Consider the following 14053-nt stretch of genomic DNA (forward strand, 5'->3'; position numbering starts at 1 on the left):
CATCGTCGTCCGGCTGGTCCCCTCGCTCACGCCAACACTGCGGGGGAGCTCGACACGTCAAGCTGAGTGACGGGCCGGGTGGGCTCGGCCATCGTAGTGTCGTCGTCGAGAGGCAGTGGAATATTTTCGGGAGCCGGCTCCGCCAGTCCCTCAAGAGTTTCATTCTGCAGCTGAGCGAGAACCGTCGCGCTTCCATCGTGGTCCACCTGCGAGAGGGTATGTTCGGCACCTTGGACCGCTCTCTCGGTGGCCCCTTTCCGTAACCGCTCCAGCTCGGCCGCCTGTGCGGCCACCCGATCTTCAGCCTCTCTCGCACGACGGGCCATCGATTCCGTTTCTTCCTGCCGGTGAACCTGTTGGACCGCCTGTTCGGCGTCGCGCTGCGCGCGGACTTGTTCGGCAGCTCGAGCGGCTCTTTCATCCGCTTCCTTTTGCACCCGCGCCAGCTCGGCCGCGTGGGATGCGGCTTTCTCTTCCGCCACTCGGGCCCGTCGATCCATGTCTTCCGCTATCTGCTGCAAACGTGCGGTCTCGGCCATGTGCGCCTCACTCGCTCGTTCCTCAGCGGTCCACTCTGTAGCAATGTCCGTCCACATTGCCTCTCGTTCATCAGTATCCATGGCCACGGCTGACCCTTGCGATCCGGGCCCAGGAGGAATACCGTTCCGACCATCATCTTGTGGGTGCTGGATGATGTATTCATGGCCCCGTGCCTCTGATGGACCGTCTATCGGACTGTTCTCCGATACAAATAGCGGCGACATAGGCACGCTAGAGGGGGGGTTATCTGCTCCTTGACGAAGGGACGGCTGTGGCCCAAAGAATGCAAAATAGACACAGCATCTCACGAAAAAGGTCGTGACCCTGTCCGGTACAGCCGCCGCCTGCATGTGATCGACGAAGAGTAGTGGACGGTCTTGCTCGAGGGCCTCCATGGTAGGGTGTCCGCAGCGAGCCTTACGCTTCACCGAGCGGTCGACGAGAACCGATGGTGCTCGAACGTCCCTGGGTGTGGCCACCGCGAAGCATTCGACGATCCGATCGATCAATGTATCGAATTGGGTATCGTCATATGAGAAATACTCGGGCTTCCGAGCCTTCAGCAACGCTTGTTCGGCGATCAATCGGTCAGGAGCTTGGTTGACGAGGTTCGTGATCTGAGAGGATCTGAATCCCAGCCGACGAGCGAGGGACGCCATATCGGACACGACACACTCGTCCGCGGTCGCGTTCTGCGCCTTGGCCAGCCGATTTTTGCGTTTTGGGTCACGAGGCATCTGTGGATAATGGCGCATGGCGTACAGCCACATCTGCCGATAGGCAAGATCAAACTGCCTCCCAACAGGCTCACGCCGACTGTCGAAGGCGGACTCGGATGTTTGAACCGGGCACATGTTACCGCCGTCGCTGCACGTTGTCCATAAGCCGTCCATCGTCTGACGGACAGTGGACTTCCCCAAGGTGAACAGTCTTGTCAGACAGTGGGCCCAGCTTTCGAAACACTTGAAGTCTTCGAAGAAAGAATTCAGAGATGGAACCAGGGCGCCGAACGACCGCAGCTTCTCCCAGATAGCATCTCTTTCGTCTTCATCAAAGTCGGTGAAGATCTGACCACTGGTCACAAGACCGCGCACCACTTTGGCTTCGGAGCGCGGCACCATCAACTGAAGCGTCTCGACCGTATGCTGGTCAATCTTCGCCACCGACGCCGGATCGTCGTCGACGAGAGAGAACCAGAAATCCTTCACGTAATTCAAGTAATGGGCAATTTCCTGCCGACGTTAATATGGGGGAACGAATGATGCCGGGTGGGAACCAACCTCATCACAACTGACCCCCATGACTCGATGGAGCATGCTGATCCGCATTGCATTCCGGTGTCCTGGTATTCCAAGCACACCGTCAAAGGCATGTCTGAGGCGAGTATTCTTAAACAGTGACTGCAGACGGGTTTGGCTGTTCGAACACAGCCGAGCCTTCCACCGCAGCTCTCCGTGGAGATTTCCGTCGTTTACATACTGGCGGATTCGGCGGTAGATTTCTCCATCACTCGGGGGCTTCTCGTTGGAATATTCTTCGATGAGAGATGTCTTCAGGTCGTCACCGATATCTACAGTGGGCAACAGTCAGACCTCCTCGCGGCTACTAGCCTAAGAAAGCTTACCGTCCGAATAAACGTCAACGACCCAACAGCGGTGGGCAGGCGACAAGACTTCTAGCCCGGCTGCGATCCGGTGTCGTCCATGTAGCCCCTGTAGTTTCCCTGGTGGGAACCGGAGATGAGGCATCTCCGGTTCCGGGTTTGTCAGCAATTCACGTGCACTGACGTTCGCCCTCTGCAGGGCAGCCGCCAGATTCTGCCGCGATACAGCTGCAGGTACACGGTGTGCCAGAGGCATGCTCTGGCATCCCTCTTCTTGGAAAATCCTGCATAAGCGATCAACGTTCTTGTGGTCTAGCTGTCGAGACGACTGAGGATCGAAAAAAATTTGATCTAAATCGACTTTGGCGGTTCCTTGGAATTTGAGACGTCTCTCAGTCGCCAGACGAGTCTCTCTCTCGGTGAATCGAAGGAGGGACTCCATCATGATAGGGTGCTTATTGCGCGTTCAGAATGATTTAGGACAGAGATGATAAATCGAACGGAGGGGTTGGAGACAAGCTTTATGTACCAGGCACGGCCACTTTCGAGGGTGACTGCTAACATGGCTCACGGTGAGCGCCGTTTCAAGCACCCTCGCCTTTCTATTTAAATTCGTTGCAGCGCACCCACCCCACTTACAAGACCTACCCCCCTACCTCTTCCATTCATTCTCGACCTCTTTCTACCAAGTCTACGCTGCGTCTACCGCTGTGCCATCCATAACCAGGCCGTCCCAGCAGTCGATTAGTTCGATCACTGCATTCCCTAGGACAGAACGTCGAGACCGGACACAATCTCCCTCCATGGAATCTGATAAGGTCAGTCACGCCGGCACAACCGGTTCACAGGGTGCAGCCCAACCAAGCTGGCCAAAGAAGAGAGCGCCTACCCCCGAACCGGCAACATATAGAAAGCGAATGCGCGGCCCGACCAGGGAAAAGATATGACGTTGTGGCGCGACAAATAGCAGCTTTTCTGGTGCTGTCTGGAAGGGAAGTGAGCGTTTGACGCACAGTGAAAAAGAGAGAGAAAGTTGAAAAATTGTTAAATCGATGGCTCGCGGTTGCTGGAGGTCGCAGCCGTGTGACTGTGGGAGGGAGCCATTTTGGGCTCCCTCCTAAAGTAGCGGGCGACTGAAAGGTGAGAAGCTGCTCTGCTCTGAATCGAAGTCATGATGGAGGCGCCGCCTTGACACGTGACTACAGGGGGAAGCGATTGGCACTGGTTTTCCACGCGTCTTCCTCCCCCCAGACAGCAGACAATGAGCAATCGAAGTCAAAAGGTTCGAAAATGGTCAGCCAAGTTTCAAAAGATTTAGTATAGATTGATCTACTCTGTATGGTCCAGAAGGACAATGGTCCAGCGTTGTATGGAATGAAAGACGCTGTTCCGATAATGCCAGGGTACCAAAAAGGGACCTACCAGCGATTTACAATGATATCATGCAGTGCACCAGAGTGAATACCCAGGGTACCCAGACGCCAGGGACCCACCAATCGCCCACCATACAGCTTCGTTTAACTCCACCAGGGGTCCCACTTTTGATTGCCAGTCCTCTATTGCATGCGACCCTTTTTCATCCTGCAGCACAATAAGGTAACTCACGTCAAATCCCGAAGGATGTGGGCTTGAAAAATCATGGCTTTGGTTCTTCTGCTGCCACCCTACTCCCTACCCACCCCATCACCCTGCTCGCCCTACTCGCCCTGCTCAATATACGTGGCCTCCATTATTCCACCCCAGCCATCGACCCTCCTCCTCATCCTAGAAAGTGTGGCCTTTTCCAGAAATGGATTATTGGAGCTGCAATCCGAATTGGGCACGTCACCATCTGACAGTGGCCTCTTCTTCGAGATTCCACGGACTTCGGTCGCGCGACCCTTTGAAGGGGCCACGATTTTCACAGCGTGGCCCTGGCATAAAAAGGTTTGAAGTTGCGGATAGTGACTATCCGCAAATCGTTTTATCGCACGTGACCACATCAACACCTTTCTCAGCTGGCGTTCTTTTTCTACATCGATACAACTTCGACAAGAGTTCAGTTGAACATGGCTCTCTGTGGGACTAGGGCGGGCTCTGATTCTCTACGTCTTTCGCAGGATGATGCAAGGTTTGCAGAGCACCTCTGCCTTCAGGTCCAGTCACTCGTTTCTCGACTACATCAGCGTGGAGATTGCCAGCCATTTCTTCTGGGTTCCCAACTGTGGCAACTGGCCAACGGAATAAGGCATATTGCAGAGCAATATGCTCGCGACCACATTTCTTTTTTTTTGTCAGACACTGAGTATGCAGGTGAAGTTCGGATTTCCGACTATTTCTCTGCACCCTCGTTCGATGACAATGATGGGCAGCAATCGCTGCCTCTAAATGAGCCGGTATCGTTGGTTCAGCCTTCCTGTCACGACATGACGTGTGTGCTGTCAGATGTAATGCCACCTCCATTGGATTGCTATGAACTTGGAAATGCTGCTTCTCGCGACCCGCCAGCAGCCGTGAAGACCGCTGTTGACGAGTAAGTATAGCGGGAATGATGAGGAATCCAGCTGATAGAGAGTACAGAGGTGCAGAGGAGCGCGACGAGGCGCCAACAGCACAAAGCGGAAACACCAGTGATAGCGCTGTCAGCCAAGACGACCATGCTCCCGAGCAGCTTGAAGACAAATACTCACCAGATGCACCACCTGGATCACCTAGCAGCAACTCTGTCCCAGCTGCACTGCGTTCACGCCCAGATTCAGTGCTGACGAGCAAGATGGCGCACAATAGCACGGAAATGACTGCTGCCGGTGGTCTGTCGGCCCTTCCCAGCAAGCTGAAAAGGAACTCTGGCTCCAAGGCCGATGGTAAGAGCTCACGGCCTAGAAAAAGGCGGCCCTTCAGCCAAGGCAGATCAACCTACCGATATGCTTGAGCTCTGTACGGAACTCGCACCTATCTCACACAAGATCTTCGAGCCGGACGAGGTCTACCGCGTCTTGGTTCGGCGAAGTGAAGCGAAGCATCATCAAAAAGTGCCATTGCTGGTCCGATTGTTTTTTGCGGTCGCGAGTCCCCTGGCCTTCAAGCAGCTAGCCGAGGCCTGCGAGGCTGCTCGCGAGCGCCATAACCTGATAGCGCCATGTTCTGCAGATGATGCAATGCTGATGAAAGCGCTAGATGCGTTAGATTCCGGGACCGCGATCCGTGCGATTCTCCGTCGATTCTTCCTGGTCCAGCTGCTGGGTCGCCGACATGAATGTGAGAAGGAGTATAAAAAAGGTCGACGGTCGGCTAACGTAGCGGCTCAGAAGAGCCTCGGGGGGACCAGAGATACTGACTTGTCATGCCGAGCCGACTCCAGCGCCTTCCGGGATTTGCTAATAAAGTTCTATCCCCACCTCAAAGTGCCAGACAAGAGAAATCCGTTGGCGGACGATAGTGAGTATCATGAAAAGCACACGAAGCTGAAGAATCGGCTCAACTCTGCACGTAATTGGTACCAGCTACAGCAGAAGTTTTCATTGGGAATTCTTGCTCTTGTTCCATGTGGTGAATTGCGTATCGGGACCGACAAGTTTGTCGCCACAATGGCTCTAGTGCTTCATTTGGGTTGCTGACGTTCACCAGGTTTGAGAAATTGCCCAATGACTTATTCACGATCTTTTTTAGATGTCTTGTGTGAGTACAGAGGCGCCTTCCTCCAAGAGGTCGGTCATCTGGTATCTCCAAATATTGAGGCTATCCTATACGGACACGACATTGGTGTCAAATATGAGTTTGAACATGCGGACAGGACATCCCTCGTGCAAGAGTCAATGGACTCACAACGCATCATTGGATTTTGCCAACCGGTTGATGTGTCGGATCAAAGCAGAGAATCGATCCTGACAGTGGACTAGATATCTGCAGCGTGCATTATTACTTGAAGGCCAATAAGGCGCTTTGTGGCGGTTTAACTTGCTCGGAGGTCAGATATAAGTTGGATATAGCTAAAAATAATTTGCTATTGTATAAGTCAAGCTACTTTTATAATTCAAGCTACTACGCATCTTGAAATTATATCACTGACGCGCACTAAGCTTTCACTCCATGGCATAGGGGCCAAGGACAAAATAACGCCCACAGCGACTGCGGCTCATAAACAGTAAACAGTATCTCTAAAGCTGTGTTTCCTACCCAGGCATCGACGCTAGTGCGACTATTCTCCTAGATTAGATACATAAAAATATAGAAAGGGTAAATGCGGGAGCCAAGAAATACAGAAGTGAAGATACTATAAAATTTAAAAAGGCAAAAGAAATCCAGAAATGCAGAAATGCAGGAACGCAACCTTATGCCCAGGTTGTCGCGATGAAGAATCACGACCGAGTGTCAGACGCGGCGCACGTTATTTTGCTAGAAAAGTCTACGCTATGAGTCCGGAATTATTCACTCTTTGTTCTCTGTCGTATACCATTTCTGGTCTGCCTAAAATTCCACCTGGGACATTCTACGACCAACTTGAGCAGTGGTGGGCGCCGAAGCCCCCTCGTGAATCACTTTCTGAAGTTACTAGCACACTTTGTCAGGATTTATCACGGATTGAAGGAGAAAGCTTAGGCTCTTCCGCAATTCTCTCCGCTGACGAGAGTAGAAGTACCTCCTTGCCGTTGGTGACACACAGCAGTCTCCCGCTTGCAGCGCAACCTGGCATCCTAGGAAATGTACCTTTGGCAGGTGAGCGCAATGGCATTCTTGACATGATATTCCTCTTTATTGGGTTGCACCTCAGTTTTGTCGCTGATCTTCTTGGGATATTATTACGGAGATGTCGAGGTTCTCATCGCGCTGCAGGTTGGATGGTGATGGCCCACTCCGCACAGTGACGGTTTAAAATAGAGTACCATATCAACTATAGCAAAGAGCTTAAAAAACAATAACTACACGGACATGGGTGATACCGGAACAGATTGATAACAGCCCTCCATCAGACCCGCTTGTGAGTATCATTGACACGCGTCACCACACTATCAATCAGGACAAACATGCAACTAGCATTTCATTCCAGCGCTATATTCATTTCTGCATTTTTCGGCACATGCTTTGTTTCGCCCATATAATCCACCTTGCAATTGTAATATGTCTTGCACTCCAGCGTCAACTCAAGTGCTCTACTATCAACAAGCCCTGGGTTCTCCTTCCTTGATTACGACCACAACTCGACCAAAAGCATGTGCATCCACGCCCATTCATTGGGGTATATCTCCGGAGAGAAAATCTCGTTGATCTGTAAGCACCAATCGTCGTCCCACCGCCCACAGGCTTGTATGGCTCTGGAGTACTCCCAGTAGCTGGGATACCATCCAGCAAACTCCCAGTCAAGAAGAACCAATCCGAACTCATCCTTCGTGTCGCCAGTTAATCGCATCACAATATTCTTTCGTTGAAAATCGCCGTGTGTAAATGTCGGTGGGTGGTCGCGCAGTATCGGCGGAAGGCATTGCATGTAGAACTCTGCTTTCGCGAGTGAACCATTATTGAATTTATATTTCTTGATCATGGCATCATTAAGCTAAGACAAGAGCACTGTGGAAGACGCTTCCACATGAACAAAAAAGGTCTTCCTGAATATTGGAAGGAACAGCACGGCAGATACTGGTTCATATAGCAACTGCCAAAGGACGGCGTAGTAGGAAACTATGGAAATACTATATGCCCTTTTCTGCGTCAGGGGACACAATCGGCCAATAAAATGGTGATTGGGATGGTTGAAGTCACGCCTTGGCGTCCTCCTGGTCCGGACCGTCAAGGTCGCTAAATAACAAACTAACCGACAACCTCAAGGTCACTGTTTTGATTAGGTGACGACTTATCCTGGTAAGTTCGGGTAGACGGAACTAAAAATAGATTTAACATCTGCTTGGCACTAGACTAGATGTTAGACTAGCGCCAAATGCGGGGAAGCGCAATAAAAGGAGCAAATTGAATGGAGCCAATGTAGATAAGAAGAGACCCTTTGTGGTAAGAAGTGTTAAAAATGTAATTAGCTGAAATATTTTATGTGGAACAGCTGAGGATTACAGGCATTCTGCCAACTGTGATGTTCAATACGCTAATTAATATGCAAGTTCTGATAATCAAATAAACTGCCCCTCTCAAGCCGCCGCTGTTTTCTATTTGTGCGAGCCTGCCGCGAAGTGTTTCCACCTTTCAAATGCTAAATAATTGAATAAAGTAGCGATGATGTCCTGTGCTTATTGCAAACGCCTTTCTTTCTAGTTAATGTTCGGTACTCTCTCGGCGTCTTCCAAACCATACAAGCACAGTGCCGCCCATTGTCAATCGCTAGAACATGCAGACTTGTATCAGAGATCATACCATATGCTCTTCTGATGGCAGCCAGGTGCCACTTCAATCAGTGTTTAGGATATTGACGCCTAACGTGAATTAAGATGAAGACTTGCGCCCCCATACTTGTCACTGAACTCGACACATTTCCGGAAGAGACCCATTCTTCTTCGACGTTGTTTTTGTCGAAGGTTGGACTGGTCCTGCTGTGACCGCGATCGTTTTCGCTGTTTAGTAGCTGGGGTACGGCCATCTGCACGCATCATGAGGTCTTGACGAAAGAAGAGGCTGTCGAGTATATACGAGATGGGGTCGAGGAATTTATAGTAGGCGGGGAGTCCAGTTTGGGCCACCCTCATTGATTCCTGAAGCAACTCCATACCGGAATGCGAGCCGTTTCGGATTCTTTCACTGCTTTTGCAGTGGACTGACCAGCCGATGGACCTGCTGGATTTCTGGATTTCTGGAGAAGAAGGGCATACCTTTTGGAAAAGAGGCCATGTTTTAGAGTGATGCACGCTCTTCAGGGCTTTCAGGTGCGAGTGATTGAAATCCAGCATGGAAGATTCATCGTTTTCACCAAGCGCGGAAAACTTACTGTATCCCTGCATTAATAGCACTACCTCGTGAATGTCACATGAACATCGACCAGGTGTAACTGCGTTTGCGGATCTCAAGATTTCCGGATTTCACGATTTCGGGATTTCTGTGACATCTTCACTCCTACGATTCTGCTGTTTAACGTAACTCAACTTCACGATGTCCTCAGGCAAGCCAAATTTTCTTCGACAGCTTGGTCTGCTTAAAGGCTATTTTCGGACGATGGCCGAGAGATAAATGTGCCTAATATAGCCGCACGATCCAATGTTATTTAAATTGCAATAAAACAACTGTTTGCGGAAGATATTTTAATAGGAGAAAGTGGTAAAGCTATCTCAAAATTATTGACAAATGACAAATGCACCTGATATCAGAGTGAATAAAAAAGAAATCTGACAATTAGAAGCAGCACTTAAATCGGTAGTGCCCAGCTCTCTTATGTTATAGATGAGTTAATTGGCCGCTCCCTCTGCTAAACCCGCAGAGGATGTAGGTACGTCCAGAGAAGATTTGGGTGTCAGCTTAAACCCTCGTCCATACCGTTCACTGAATTCCGAAGTAGGTTCGTTCACCAGATCATCATCAGGAACAGACGATATATTACCTGGTGAAGATGAGTCCTGATTCTGGGTATTTTGGATGTTGATGCTTGTCATATCCCGTGATAACTGTTGAACTGAGCTATCACTGAGGTAACCTCCAACCTGCCTCGATCTCCACCCAAGCCCTCGATTTTTACCATGAATGACCTTCCCACTAGTCGAAACCATGAATTGTACAGCGTCGCCAGTAGCATGGTTTTCAATGATGCTGATGTTTTCCTTCAAGTTGATGTCTGCTCTAGAGCAGATATCAATGCACTTGTGAGCCGTCTCCCATTCATCGCGCAGCCTTGCAAGATTTGTAAATTCCTCCTGCGACACCATAGATGTCTTTGACTTTGTCAGCAATCGGTCCATTACATCTTGCATATGCCTTTCCAACTTTGCAATTGTAAGAATAAGACTATTTTTGCAATCCTGCAAGCCTTCATTGGCGACTCTTTCAGGTAAGGTTTCTGGATCAATTGATCCGGGAGAGCTGCCACTGCCCTTGGGTGTGAGTTGAATCTGATCAATGTGGTTGGACAACTGAGCACAGATTTGGAGACATTTTTCTGTGCTTGCGCGCTCCTCCTTTATCCGCTGCAGCTCTGACGCATCTAAGCCAGACTCTGGCACAGTTTTCCCAATTATAAGCTGAAGTTTTTCTTTGATGCTATCAAGACGAGCCTCAAGATCAGCCTTGGCATCCTTGACGAGGTCCCTGGTCTACATCAGTAGTAGTGTTGACGGTGTCGGTGAGCCGGCCTAGGACCCCGCTCAAAGCCTCAAGCTCCTCCAGAAGATCACGTACGGTTTTTGGATGGGACTGAAAACTCTTGATCGTCTCGTATAGTGTGCTGCTAGACTTGAAGGCAAAAACAGTCAAAGTCAGCAGTCCGGAAGCCAGGCTTATAGGTTCTGCCATCTTTGTAACAAATATCGCTGTGAATTCAGAGACACCGCAGATAGGCAAGAAGTTGATGATCGTGTTAAAAGAGTCGCGGGGGGCCAGGCTTGGGTCTTAAACCTTGCAATGGGCAACCCATCGGCTGCGGCGAGCTCCAATCATGAACAGGGAGTAAGCGCCCACTTGGCATGACGATCAAGGTCCATTTGCGGGAAAGTTTGCAGGGTTTGTTGAACTCACGCAGCCACTCAGCATTCGATGATGGAAGATGCGTGCGCCGTTGAACTCAGACGCCAAGCCATTCAGTGGATTAACTGCGGGCGCGTGATATTTCTATTCCATTTCTGACTAAAACTGTTCTAACTGGATCTGAGAGCAGGAAACCATTGGTCTCGTTGGAAATTTCCAACGAGCCTGGCGAAAAAAGAAAATGCATTCATAATTTGCAGTGCTAAAACTCCAACGCAGACAAGCGCAACATAAAAATTTAAAAGCCATGAGATCCCGTGCTGTACACCCGGAGACCACTTAATGCCATTTTCTATAAAGCTGCCCGCAGCCCCGTGTAAAATTCTATACATAATTGGTGAGAACTTCATGGTGACACCCACCTTTCCCCAACCAAATTGGGCCCGGGCGCCTAAGATTTAACACTCGCAATGTTGGTATTTGATAAAAGCTGTACCACGACCTGGTCTCTCGCGGATCTATGTGTGATCTAATTCTACTGCACAGAAATAGGAAGAATGTGAGATATGGATGTTGGCAGTTTGCAATGCTTTCATTGGTTTACTTTTGCTGGTTTTTCGTATTTTCTTTCCTTGAAATATGCGTCCATTTTAAAAAGGACACTTTGGCATTTATATATATATATGTATCTCGTGTGACTAAAATCGGTACTTTACGATTAATTTTAACATGGCGATTCAGTAAGTGTCTTTATGTAAGAATTACCCAAAACCTCGGAAGTCCAGAAGGGAGGTAAGGGAAAAGTGGATGTAAGAGTGATTGTATGAGACAGTTAATATGCTTGATTTTGTAGCTGTCTCTGTGCAGAGCTATGGCCGCGGGCCTGTTTATTTGTATAACTTTCAGAAGTTGGATCGAGGAGGCGTATAGCCGTAAGGAAGAGAGTTTACCTTTGATAATGTTTGAATAGTTTGCACTAGTTAGTTTATCACTGACGTATGTCCATATCCTCATTCAATCGCACCCTTTTTTCTAACCATTCAAATCTCTCTCCAATGCAGACAGACTGGTCTCCAGACTACTGTCTGGCTTGTGACCAGCGCACCACCGGTGATGCCTTCTGCTCCCAAGCCTGTCGTCTGACTGAGCTGGAGAGGCTCAATTACTCTCTTCCTCAATCCCAGTGTCGCCCGGCTCCCCCCCAATCTGGAACACGCCTCTCCCCCACGCAGAGCATCTCATTGCGGCAGAGCTTGTTATCCGCCACAACGCAATCCGAGCTAAGAGACTATACAAGCTCTTTTGACCACATTCGAGAAACGAAAAGACGCATCATCTCCTCAGCCAGCTTGCCTGGGCAAGGTGGCTAATTGTGACAAAACGGTTATCTCCTTGGGATGCTTATCCTTGGGAAAGAAGATAGCCATAGAACTAGGCCCCAGAAAGCTCTCTTTGGGACGCCATGCCAAAGTCGCCATATGTAACCGTTGGCATGGGAATGAACTTCGGTCAAAAGCCATAGGCCAGGTAAGGTCCTGTGGCTGCTGCTCTATCAATCTCGTCGCCCGTCAAACCAGTCGCCCATCAATCCAGTCGCCCGTCCCAAACGTTCAGCAGGGATTTTCTCCTAGCGAGTGAGAGAACGAGGTTGAAATGCTTCTGGAATATTCTTTGATAGCATATTCAGTAACCTGATGCCAAGGCGCTAATTTGTGCCTGTAGTCATTTCGGGTTCGTGATATTCCGAACCGGAGTGGAGCTGATCAGCTAGCACCCATTGCCCGGAGACGCCCGTCTTACCACCACGAGCTATATCTCCACCAGCAAAATGGGTAAGTAGCAGCAACCCTTTTACGATTTAGTCACTATAGGACCGTCTTAGAGCATTGTTTTGCCGTGAACCCTCAACTCTCAAATACACAACCTCTGCCGGTGGATGGACGATCCAGGCACCGGGCATTATGCAAAACGATCGAGGTCCTCTACGAGCGAACGGTTGTGGTGGAGGATATCATCATCAGCATGGGGCGGGAAGACCTCTTGAATCGCGCGCTTGGCGGTCGCATTTGCGCCTTAAAGAAAATAAGGGAAATACAAGCGATGGATTGCCAGGATCAGATGCCTCCCCGGCTACTGAAGTGCATTGCTCCGCAATGTAAACACGGCAACCAAGAGTATCAGTCCGCCGAACACCTGGCCAAACACATCCGAAACACCCGGGATCGTAGCCACCAGTTCCACCGTGCGATACTCACTGGGACCTACTGTTTTCAGTGTGGGAAGGAATTCTTAACAGGCACCTCTTCTCTTGCAAAGCACGAGAAGGATTATCATAGGGAATCAGGCAAGTCGAGGCTTGAAACCTCCAGAGCGTTCCGCACCGCATGTGAGTTGTACTACTTGTATGAAGAGCTTACACATACTAATGGAGATAGTCACTCATGACGGAAGCCTCTTGCAGCCGAACAAGAATCACGTCGCCGCCCAAAGCGAAGAGAGCGAGGCAGGTTGCGAAGAAGAGTCACCGGGTGCATCTGCAGCCGACAGCTGCAGTGACGGTTCAGGCCAGCGAGAAGAAGTCATGAAGATGTTTGAGCAGATAAACACGAGAGTTGAACGGCTTGAAAAAGAAAATGTCCGGCTGCGTGAAATCGGGGACCGAATCCGACCCTTAGGGGAGAGGAAGAGGAGGCGTGGTGACGACGGATCTTTCACGGACCTGGCCGAATCTAGATCAGCCATATGGAGCAAATGTCCCAATGGCTCGGCCCCGTCGGTGCTCGCCCATGACCTTTCTAACGGCGCCCCAACCGTGCCCTACTCGGATCAAGTATCGTCATCCGACTCCGCAGGGTCTAACCGCCATCTCAATCCCTCCCCAGAGGGACCTACTATCTCCGACGAATCCCCGTCTCAACTCGGATCGATGTATCCAGGTCAACTACAGCCATTTCACACCAGTCGTCTCTTAGATTTTAGCAACCCCCATCCCGATCCCTCTCAACTACAGCCGTTCCCCATCAGTCCTCTCTTAGATTTTAGCAACCCCCGTCCCGATCCCTCTCAACTACGGCCTTTCCCCACCAGTCCTCTCTATGACTTTAGCAACCCCCGTCACAATCCCACCCCGCTGCCGCCCACAGGTTCCAATGAATACCCAGCTCAAATATTGCTGTTCGATCCCACCGAAGACTATGTCCAATCTTGACACCCCCTAGCTTTGCTTCTACTCGCCCACCTTGATACGGTTATACTGGCGAGCTTTCTGTCATAAATGGCACTTAAACTTTTACCACTTTGATAATTAAAAATTCCATTGCCTCA

General features: G+C 50.0%; 4 protein-coding genes across 4 annotated transcripts; 2 read left to right on the plus strand and 2 right to left on the minus strand.

Annotated features, from left to right (window-relative positions):
* Positions 1–26: 26 nt before the first annotated feature.
* Positions 27–2588, minus strand: HCAG_03080 (predicted protein; the record flags this gene model as incomplete). Its single annotated transcript, XM_001542859.1, has 3 exons — positions 27–1742; positions 1821–2110; positions 2165–2588. The coding sequence occupies 3 exons, from the start codon at positions 2586–2588 to the stop codon at positions 27–29; spliced, it is 2430 nt and encodes an 809-aa protein (XP_001542909.1).
* A 1603-nt stretch (positions 2589–4191) lies between these two features.
* HCAG_03081 (predicted protein) lies at positions 4192–6021 on the plus strand (the record flags this gene model as incomplete). Its single annotated transcript, XM_001542860.1, has 4 exons — positions 4192–4655; positions 4703–4986; positions 5024–5560; positions 5792–6021. 4 exons carry the CDS (start codon positions 4192–4194, stop codon positions 6019–6021), a joined length of 1515 nt encoding a protein of 504 aa, XP_001542910.1.
* Positions 6022–7307: 1286 nt separating this feature from the next.
* Positions 7308–10558, minus strand: HCAG_03082 (conserved hypothetical protein; the record flags this gene model as incomplete). Its single annotated transcript, XM_001542861.1, has 7 exons — positions 7308–7673; positions 7933–7998; positions 8480–8510; positions 8576–9046; positions 9087–9155; positions 9590–10359; positions 10445–10558. The coding sequence occupies 7 exons, from the start codon at positions 10556–10558 to the stop codon at positions 7308–7310; spliced, it is 1887 nt and encodes a 628-aa protein (XP_001542911.1).
* A 250-nt stretch (positions 10559–10808) lies between these two features.
* On the plus strand, positions 10809–13937 carry HCAG_03083 (predicted protein; the record flags this gene model as incomplete). Its single annotated transcript, XM_001542862.1, has 9 exons — positions 10809–10864; positions 11035–11126; positions 11489–11521; positions 11583–11653; positions 11791–12091; positions 12165–12256; positions 12452–12561; positions 12679–13115; positions 13165–13937. The coding sequence occupies 9 exons, from the start codon at positions 10809–10811 to the stop codon at positions 13935–13937; spliced, it is 1965 nt and encodes a 654-aa protein (XP_001542912.1).
* Positions 13938–14053: the final 116 nt, after the last annotated feature.

This window comes from Histoplasma capsulatum, genomic scaffold (genome assembly GCF_000149585.1).
Source record: "Histoplasma capsulatum NAm1 scaffold_2 genomic scaffold, whole genome shotgun sequence".
In the NCBI taxonomy this organism is placed as follows: Eukaryota; Fungi; Ascomycota; class Eurotiomycetes; order Onygenales; family Ajellomycetaceae; genus Histoplasma; species Histoplasma mississippiense.